General features: G+C 36.5%; 1 protein-coding gene across 1 annotated transcript; it reads left to right on the top strand.

The window, feature by feature from the left end:
• Positions 1 to 29: 29 nt before the first annotated feature.
• LOC125071047 (translation initiation factor IF-2, mitochondrial) lies at positions 30 to 10,055 on the top strand. The gene is made up of 15 exons (XM_047681106.1): positions 30 to 556; positions 661 to 805; positions 953 to 1,073; positions 1,798 to 1,961; positions 3,094 to 3,274; positions 3,391 to 3,567; positions 4,536 to 4,585; positions 5,311 to 5,525; positions 6,144 to 6,222; positions 6,695 to 6,820; positions 6,958 to 7,183; positions 7,928 to 8,049; positions 8,416 to 8,599; positions 8,882 to 9,022; positions 9,423 to 10,055. The coding sequence occupies exons 1-15, from the start codon at positions 531 to 533 to the stop codon at positions 9,593 to 9,595; spliced, it is 2,130 nt and encodes a 709-aa protein (XP_047537062.1). The 5' UTR covers positions 30 to 530; the 3' UTR covers positions 9,596 to 10,055.
• The last annotated feature ends 500 nt before the right edge of the window (positions 10,056 to 10,555 follow it).

Here is a 10,555-nt window from a genome sequence, read left to right as displayed (position 1 = left end):
TTAAGCAGTACGTCTTTAAATTATAATAAATTATTTTTTTATTAATTTACGCTTGTATAAAATAAGCTTTACGCCAAAAATAAGGTTATTGTAGTGTTACTCAGGATTTTTTTCTAGAATTTCTCTCGTTAGAGCCGTACGATTGTTAAATTTTTATACAAATTCCTGTCATGTATTTACATTTTGTAGAAGAAGCAACGGATTACATATGTTTTTCAACCGAAGTTATTAGGAAAAAAAACGATAAATGATTAGAGACGTAGATAAAAATAAAAATGAAACTCAGAACATAGACAAGTGACATTTTCCAATACCAAATCTATTTTCACATAGACAAAATTTGACATAACAAGTAAATTTTTGCTTTATAGGTTATATTACTATTTAAGGTTATGTTATGTTAAAGCTATGATAAAATTAAATAAAACAAAAAGCAACGTCGGTTAAGTTATTGATAAAATAAAATGTTGTAATTATTACTTAAGTAACTTAAAAAACGAAAAACAAGTGATAACCTTTATTATACAACAATGTTTAGAAGTGTTATGTTAAAATGGTAAGTATATTTATATTATTTTCACAAGTATCAAAATACATATATTAAAAATGTTAACCTTTTTATGTACATTTAAGATTGATATTATATATAATTTTTGCAAGGTTGCCATTGAAACATTTTAAAAATGAATATTTTCTGCAAGCAGCGGATACTGGAAAAGATTACACAAAAATACTCTGGAATAATAAAAGACACCTTTCAGTTTCGAGCATTAGTTTCAAGAAAAGAAAATCTTCAGAAGAGAAGGTTAGAGAAATTAATAATTAGTCAATAAATATTATATTATACATGTATTAAACTTATGTATAAATTAATTTACCCCTTATTTATAATTTAAAATACTCTTCACATAGTAAGTATATTATAAATAAATAATAATTATTATTATTGTAGGCTGTCGAAAATCAAGGTAAAAGAGTAATCAGATATGCACCAAAAGCAGGTACTGAGGTTGTGGGCATTTGGCGTAATATGACTGTACAGGAGATTGCAAATGTGTTGAAAAAAGATGTTGGTTTGTATATAAAATAATTCAATATTTCCAAACATACACTAAAATCACACCACAAAAATGACTACATAATTTTACATCCAAAAGTTCGCTGTTATACATAAAACAAATAAAATTTTTTAGAGAGAATGGAATATATATATTTAATAATGAAAAATAATTAATTACTATTGTAGTTATTATATACATAATTATGTTAAATGAAAATAATTTTAGTATTAAAATTTTCATTCAACAATTAACATTTCATTTAAAGTTAATACATACTTTGTTTTGTTGTTTAATGTTTGAAAGAGTTTGAATTATAATATATTCATTATATAATTGATATTATATCTGTGGTACAGCTTTCTGCAAGCCAGAGGGGCTTGCACAAAGTTACATTAGATACTACCCACACATATTTTACCACCACAAATAACAATACTTAGTATTGTTGCATTCATGTTTAAAGGGTGAGTGAGCCAGTATAACTAAAGGCATTAGGAATGCAACATCTTAGCTTCTCGGTTTGGTGGTTCCTTAGTGATGTATGGAATGGTTAATATTTCTTACAGTGTTACGGTCTCTGAGTGATGATAACCATTTACCACCAGGTGTCATCTGCATAATAAAATTATAAAAAAAATTAACAGCGATTTCAAACATACACAGTTTATACACACTTCAGTGTCAACAATTATAAGAATTTATATCTGATGTATAATTAATTTACAACACTTTTCAGACCATGTCTTCAAAGCCTTAGAGTTTGCTGATAAAAATTCAGACACATACTATAAAGAAGACACTGTGATACACAATCCTCAAATAATAAGAGATGTCGTCAAGATATCTGGCTGTAGATTTAGGATAATTGCAAGACCTGATGAGGATATTGATAAAGAAGAGGTAAGCCATAATATAACATATAATAATTATAATTAATTGAATTCAGGTCAGTCTAAATTATTTAAGTTTTGCGGGTGCAGTTGTAATGGAATATTGTGAGTTTGAATCCAGGCTAAGTTTTCATAACAAAACAATTCACTCTGCCAATGGATAGTAGAATTGTTTACAAGGAAAAAAATTCCCTATAATACTAAGAATTGTGACTTTCTTTATGTAAAATCAGACATATCCAGAAATCAGAAGTGAAAATCATTTATACCATGGTATAGATGTAGTGAATAATCCTTTCCTTTCGTATTTTCTCGGAAATGTTCGTTTTTGTCTTACTACTTCACTCGCACTCAGTACCCATCGAGACAACGTAGGGAACGGTCGCATTGCAAGAGGAAGTATCTATATAGAGTAGTTAATACCACAGAAATATGTTGTTGATATTTATGTTAGATTTTGTGATAAACTTCATGGACTCGTGTACTAATGCAGGCCACCTATATTTTGATATACTTTTTACATTTTACTCTTGTCTATCATTTTTGTAAATAATAAACATTGATTTTATTCGATCCACATTAACAAATCATATTTATTTATATTAATTTCTCTGCTGGTATTTTTTGTTTTATGTTGAGGTGTCTTTTTTGTTATGTCATAGTATTTTTAATTAATTACAAAAATTTATTGTTATAAAAAGATCTGCAAAATCCTACTGTAGTTTTGACTTATAGTTAGACTTTTGGGGTTCCAATCCTTATAGAAATAGAAATTGGTTTTTATCAGTGCGTTTTATTGAAATAAAACGTCCTCGGTAACTAGTTATATTTTTGTTTACCTAACGAATTCTTTATATTATAGAATCGTGGTGGTTTTAACATCTCATTGTAATATACGTCAAACGGGCAGTTTGACATTTGACATTGATAAAGAAAGTATGCGATTTATTTGATACCTACACGTAATTTAATAATACAGTAATTCATAGACACATCGGCACCATTCGGGTGTTATCGTTGTTCCGAGTTTTGCCGATAGGAAAGGATTATTCACTACATCTGTAATAATATTTTATTACATTCCTGTGCTGCACTAAATATTTTTTGAAAAATTAACTAATTAGTTGTCTATTAATATTTAGAATAAAGATGCAGTACCAGCTCCACCTGCTCCGCCGGAGGCGCTTCGCCCCCGACCACCCGTAGTGTGCGTGATGGGACACGTAGACCACGGGAAGACGACACTGCTCGACGCTTTAAGGGACACATCTGTTGTAGATACAGAGTTTGGAGGAATAACACAACATATTGGAGCTTTCGAAGGTAGGTTCCTAGTGATGTACTTTAATGAATGATTGTGCCCAAACAATGTCTATTATTCAATGAACCCATAGGGTATTGCATAACTAGTCTAAAGTCCCGTTCGGCGTACGTTGCAGTGACGCTGCCGTCGGGCGACCGCGCCACGTTCCTGGACACGCCGGGGCACGCGGCGTTCGGCGCCATGCGCTCGCGCGGCGCGCTGTGCACGGACATCGTGGTGCTGGTGGTGGCGGCCGACGACGGCGTCATGGCGCAGACGCTGGAGTCCGTGCGCATGGCGCGCGCCGCCGACGGTCGGTCGCTTTCGCCGTTCACGGGGCTGGGTTTTGGGTCCTGGAGGCCCTGGGGCCACAGAGGAGAGGACATTCAATTTGTTAACTCGTCGGAATCTCTATTGTGGGAGCCCCCCTCTTGTGAGAGCCTCAGGCCAGTTGCCCCAGTTGCCCTCCCCAAAATCCGGCCCTCACTATTGATATACCTAGACTATATAGACTATAAAATCTGAGAATGCGTCTAAAATCATTGTGACTAACAGTTGGTCACGCAAACTAGTAAATTAGTATGATGTTTGGTCACGCTAACCAATATATTAAAATTAGCTCGTAAAAAAATCAAAATTTCCTTTATATAAACTCTCTATATTAGAGATGAAATATATAGGTCCAATACTACGTTTTTTTAATTTTATATTGTAGTTTGTCAGAAGGGCTAATGAATCACCTGATGGTTAATAGTCACCAACGCTGTAAAAAATATTAACCATTCCTTACATCATCAAAGAGCCATAGCCTCGGAAGCTAAGATGTTATGTCCCTTGTGCCTGAAGTTATACTGGTTCATCACCCTTCAAGCCCGACCATTACAACATTAAAAATTGAGGTTTTGGCAGTAGATAATCTGATTGTGTCCCTCACTCAGACAGGCTTGCTTAAAGCCCTGCCAACGAGTAAAATAATAAATCAGTATTTAGGAAATAATCAAGAAATATGACAAATCTATTGATTTAAATTTTAAATAATCTTGTTATAACATTTACCTTAAACTTAAGAATGTAATAATACTACTCCCTCCAATGGATACTCTCTGAAAACTGTGTATATAACTAATAATAAATTTCAAGAATATCTTACCTTCTTGACATACCTAAAATCTTACAGTCGATGAGTCTTTTTAAATTGGTTAAATAATATACCTTAAAAAAGGCAGAATGGGTATAATTGTGTATATTAATTAATAATATAATGCATTTGTTCCCTTTCAGTTCCGATATTGGTGGCAATCAACAAAATCGACAAGCCAGGTGTGAACATTGTAGGTATGCCTCAATTTATTACTTATCTGTTTTTAATTGTTTTCAAATTTTGAATAATTAAATAATAATAATATTATTAGATACGAGTAACGAGCCATTTAATTAAGTTCCTATAAGTTTTTACATTGATATGACTTATAAAAAGTGACTCTTAAATGAGACATTTATACCATTAAGAAAAATGAACCGGTGTCTTGAAATAGTATATTAGTTTAAATTTAAGTTTAATATGTAATAGTTTTATATATAAACTATCTGCCCGTTCCATCTTTTTTATTTACTTCCCGATCGCAGCGCCGCCTACCTTTAAGAGAGTTACTCAAACACACACAAGAAATTTCATTGAAATCAGTCCAACCGTTTAAGAGTGTGAGTTTAGTTTTTTCATGGTAGGTCTTTTTGCAAGCACGTCTGGGTAGGTACCACCTGCTCATCATATATTCCACCGCCAAGCAGCAACACTTTGTATTGTTGTCGGTTTGAAGAGTAAGTGAGCCAGTGTAACTACAGTCACACAAGACATAATAATTTAGTTCCCAAAGTTGGTGGCGCTTTGGAGATGTAAGGAATGATTAAAATGTCTCAGAGAATCAATTTCTATCGGCGGCGGTGACCAATTACACCACCTCCTACTTATATCATAAAAAAGAAGTTAAGCTATATACACGCGGACGGAATACTTATATGTGCAAAGACGTGCGACAATCACAGCGAATATTTGCAGGACAAAACGCTGAGCTCGCTCGGCCAACACGGGCTGCTGTGCGAGGCGCGCGGGGGGGACGTGCAGGCCGTCGCCGTGTCGGCGCTCCGGAGGCTGCACCTCGACACGCTGGTGGAAGCTCTCATCCTGCAGGCGCAGCTGATGGACTTGAAGGCCGATCCGGGGGGATACGTCGAGGGGGTCGTCATTGAAGCCTTCGTGGATCCCCGGACTGGGTCAGTGACCGACCTATATTATTGAGTACATTTGGACTACATTTATTCAAAAAGAAGAGTTGATAGTTTGAAATATCTTGCAAGTATGGACGCAACTTTAAAAATGACTTAGTCGCACTCGCCTTAACCGTACTTACGTATTTATTTGTAAAGATTTAAACTGCTGATAACTTTTTACTACTTTTGCTCAAGCGGAAGGTATTACTGAGACAGTTTTTAAGTAAATTATGTCTTTGAAAGAGTCAATACACACTACTCAACCGATCCTTTGCATACACATTGTTAGAGGCACCAAAACCGCCAATGTGCGAGTCAGACTCACGCACGAAGAGTTTCGTGTCATTATCTATGTCAAAAAATCAAGTCTGTTTTATGGGAGCCCCTAAAACCTAAATATTCATTTTATTATGGTTTAGTATTTGTTGTTAAAGCGGCAACAGAAATATGTCACCTGTGAAAAGTTCAACTGTCTGTCACGGTTCATGAGATACAGCGGAGTCTTAGTAATAGGGTACCGTTTTACCCTTTGGGTACGGAACCCTAAAAGATAGTTCACCGTAATAGGCAATTTTATTTGATGATTGATGAGCTAATGCTATTTTTTTTTTAATTGAACAGAAAGCAAGCGACAGTATTAGTACAGCGAGGTACGTTGAGAAAAGGATGCGTTATCGTCGCTGGCAACGGTTGGGCGAAGGTGGGCAATGTTTACTTGAATAGAGTAATGTGTTCACAACTAGTTTTTCTTCCATACTTGTATCTGTATGTTAACAAACAAATACTAGCTGTGCCCGCGACTTCGTGCGCATTTGAATATTGTTGTAGCCTAATTTACTCCTTATTAAATTAGCTATCTGCCAGTGAAAGTTCTGTCAAAATCGGTCAAGATGTTTCAAAGATTATCCGAAACAAACAGACAGACAGACAAAAATTGAAAAAAATGTTATTTTGGTATATGAACCGTTTAGACATACATATGCATTTAGTACATTTTAATATAACAAACTGACACTCCAATTTTATTTACCAGTAAACTGAAATGTCCTCCAGTCTAGTTAAATTTAATTTTTGCAAAACAAATCAACACAGCTAAAAGTATTTTGTCTATAAATAACTAATTATTAAAATATTTGATCCCATGTCTACTGTCTATATGTTTTGTTGTTCAGGTGCGCATGCTACAGAACAGTGCGGGTCTGAGTGTGGAGAGCGCATCTCCCGCCACGCCCGTGCTCGTGATGGGCTGGCGGGAGCTGCCCTCCGCTGGCGACACCGTGCTTGAGGTCGAGAGCGAGGTAAGTCAGTGGAAATAAGATCTAATTTTGTAGTGAGTTAATATCATACAGCTATAAATAAAACGATTACACAATTGGTATTTAAAATATAATCATTAATATATGTTTAAATAATATAATAACATTTTATTGTTCAGAAACGTGCAAACGAAGTGATGAGATGGCGTCACAATCAACGAATGAAAGAAAAACAAGAATCTGATTTAGAAGCAATAAACATTAAGGAGAGCGAACACCAAGCCATATACAAACAAAAGCTCGCACAGAAACGGTCGCTCGGCCGGTTCCGCACCCGGCAGGAGGGGCCGCGGCAGAAGATGATACAGCAGGACGACCATCCCACGCTCAGCGTTATTGTTAAAGGTACGTTTTCACTTGATGACTTCGACTTGGCTGCAATGGGGTCGGTGACGTCACTTGCCTGTATTGTAATCTGTGGCACATATAATCCACATACAGTAGGCAAACGAGGTTAACAAACATAAACCCGACCAATCAGGAGCGTTTTGTGTCACGTGACAAACGTTTAAAAAAATGCATTTTTATTTATGGATTTTTGAATAAATTAATTATTATTTTGAACTTTCGTTAATTAATAACCATTTTTAAACTTATAATATATACTGATTACAATAATTGACACTTATTTTTCGCATTGTCAAATAGCTTATTTAAAAAAAAACAACCGAGATAGCCCAGTGTCTCTAACGCGTGCATTTTGTCCAATGATTGCGAGTTCAAACGCAGTCAAGCACCACTGAAATTTCAGTACTCAATTTATGTTTTAAATACATCTCGTGCTTGGCGGTTAATGAAAATGTCATTAGGAACCCTGCATCGAATTTCAATGATATTCTGTCACATGTATCCATCATCCCGCATTGGAGCAGGGTGATGGAGTAACTTCAAACCTTCTCCTTAAAAGGAGAGTAGGTTTTAACTCAGCAGTGTCTCATTTAGAGACTGTTACTTTAAAGAAATACATCAAATTTATAATGCCTCGTTTCCTTAGCAATTAAGTTAAACATTGTTTCTGATGATATAACCTTACTTGTATATCTAATCAGGAGTGGTGGGTCATTAAAAAAGTTATTCTTTGTCTACTAGGTGACGTGGACGGATCGGTGGAAGCTATCTTGGATATTCTGGAAACCTACGACGACCATGAACGTGTGAGACTTGAACTCGTCAGCTACGGTGTGGGACAGGTCACTCCTAATGATGTCGAGGTAATTCTAGTATGGAATAACATTATTATGATAATAATTTTATAAAATATATTAATGTTATTTTATAGTACTTTACTGGTATAAAGTCTAGCTATTTCATATAAACCTGAAGAGTTTAATGTTAAATAGCAATATTTAATAATATAATTATTGAAAAAACTCATGGGGGAGTAGTAATGTTAATTTAAAGTAATTCTTGTAATATTGCACCATCTGATGTTAGGCTTTGCTTAGTTTTCAAATAAAAGTCGGGCTTCCGGACTCCTTCCGTTTGGAGGTAGAATAAGCTACGCGCGTATGCCACGTGGGCTTGCTCGCACGGAGCGCAAATGATGCAAAAATAAATCAGACTCAATCGACCCGCAGGTGGCGCAAGCGTTCAACGCCATAATCTACGCGTTCAACGTGGAGTGTCCGCCGGGCGTGGCGAGAGACGCCCGCGCGGCGGGAGTGGAGCTGGCGCACCACAACGTCATCTACAAGCTGGTGGACGCCGTGCGCGACCAGCTCAGCGCGCGCCTGCCGCGCCGCCAGCAAGAGGAGCTGCTCGGTGACGCGCTACTCTATACCTGCGATGTCACGCGCCCGTGGCCCATGCTTTTGCGCCAAAATAGAGCCCATCTAGGCTAACTTACGAGGCTGCAGATCCCGAGGTCCCAGATTCGAATCTCAGGGTGGACAAAAAAATTTATTAAGCTCTTCAGTCGTTGTCTCTCTCGGGACTAGCTCGGAGTTGATACGCTGAAAGTTTATAACGCGCGTAAATTTATAACAGGGTGAAAATAGAGATTGCATAGGGATCAGATACTAATGACCATTTCCGTACCCGCAGGCGAGGCGAACGTCCTCCAGCAGTTCCACGTGTCGGAGGGCAAGAAGAAGGTGCCGGTCGCGGGCTGTCGCTGTGTGAAGGGCTCGCTGGCCAGGAACGCGCTGTACCGAGTCGTGAGGGGACAGGACGTCGTGTATGAAGGTATTCAGGATACGGTTTACTCATTTTTTATCACAAGTAATGATTCTAAACCGTGAACGAATTGGCCCTTATGCTAAGATGCGTCATCGCAATCCGGACAAATATCACCGATACTTTGATGAATGAATGAAAAATTAATTTCTTGTTCGGTCGTAAATGACCAAGATTGGAGGCCAATTTGCCAGACCACAAATGCTATAAAATATTATTGAATTTGAGCTTTATTGAGGTTTCATATATCCAGCAATCGTTTCTTCATTATGATAAGTCCGTCGATTCTCGGCTGTCACATTATCACTGCTCATTGCTAGTTAGTATTATCAAATACCAAATAAAGCTATTTATTGAAAAATGATTGGGAATGTTTCGGGGAGGCTTATGTGGTTATAACTATTTTCAGGTAAATTGGCGTCAATGAAACATTTGAAAGAGGAGGTAACGACAATAAAACGAGATATGGAGTGCGGTCTGCGCTTTGAAGACCCCAACTTCATAATGCAGCCCGGAGACACGGTAGTGTGCTACAAGATGGTCGATGTCTCCAGCACCACCAGCTGGGACCCTGGATTTTAGACCGGCTTTAGTTTTGCCGAAATGGTGCTTATTATATTAAATATTCCAATCCATTTGTCATATGTTGTAAACAATACTTTCCTTACTACATAATGTAATAGATTTTAATGTATATAATGTTTGTTAATATTGTAACAATACTATTGCGATGAATATATTGGAACTGATATAACGGTTGAATCTATAACGGTTACGATCTGTTCCCTTTTCCGATACCAATTCGGTCGAACCGCAACCTGATCGTTGTGTCAGTAATAATAGGAAAAAGGGCATTTATTTTTTCTCAATTCGATAGTTACATTTTATTTAAAGAATTCTTAACCACAGCTGTGGGAATATTACAGATTGATATCAAATCAATAAAAAAAATATAAATCAGTATTATGGACCTATGCAGTAGTATAGTGAGTGAGCCAGTGTAATCACATGCACAAGGGACATAACATTTTAGTTCCCAAGGTTGGTGGCGCATAGGTGATGTAAGGAATGGTTAATATTTTTTACAGCGCCGTATATTATCTATGGGCGGTGGTGACCACTTACCATCAGGTGGCCCATATGCTCGTCCGCCAATCAATGCCGTAAATAAAAGAAATACTCCATAACATATTTATTGACTGCAATATTTATCAATCCGCAACAAATATTTGATAGCAACAATTGCTGTACTACTGTATTGTAGTACTGATCTTTGCAATAGCACAGTCATTCTTGATGCTTAGTATTGCCAGCTTCTCATAAGTAAATAAATCAAAATATTGTTTACAGCATAAGTTAACTGACTTATGTATATATTCCTAATAGACACGAGTCTGATTTTTACGCGCTGCCAACTGTGTTGGTGTTTTTTTTTTAATTATATATGACGATATAATTAATGAACAAAGAACTTTTCTTCCATCTTATTTATGTAAATTGAACGAGACAGGAAATGAAATGTACGTGCGTAAGAATGAGATA

Source organism: Vanessa atalanta, chromosome 18 (genome assembly GCF_905147765.1).
Source record: "Vanessa atalanta chromosome 18, ilVanAtal1.2, whole genome shotgun sequence".
Taxonomy (NCBI): domain Eukaryota; kingdom Metazoa; phylum Arthropoda; class Insecta; order Lepidoptera; family Nymphalidae; genus Vanessa; species Vanessa atalanta.
The sequence above is the reverse complement of the archived record's forward strand: the minus strand, read 5'-3'. Positions and strand labels throughout refer to the sequence as shown.

Excerpts from the sequence above, each read along its gene's own strand:
- LOC125071047 (XM_047681106.1), top strand. The coding sequence starts at position 531 with ATGTTTAGAAGTGTTATGTTAAAATG. Across the intron at positions 5,526-6,143 it reads TTCGTGGATCCCCGGACTGG|AAAGCAAGCGACAGTATTAG; the intron begins GTCAGTGACCGA and ends TTAATTGAACAG. Across the intron at positions 9,023-9,422 it reads ACAGGACGTCGTGTATGAAG|GTAAATTGGCGTCAATGAAA; the intron begins GTATTCAGGATA and ends AACTATTTTCAG.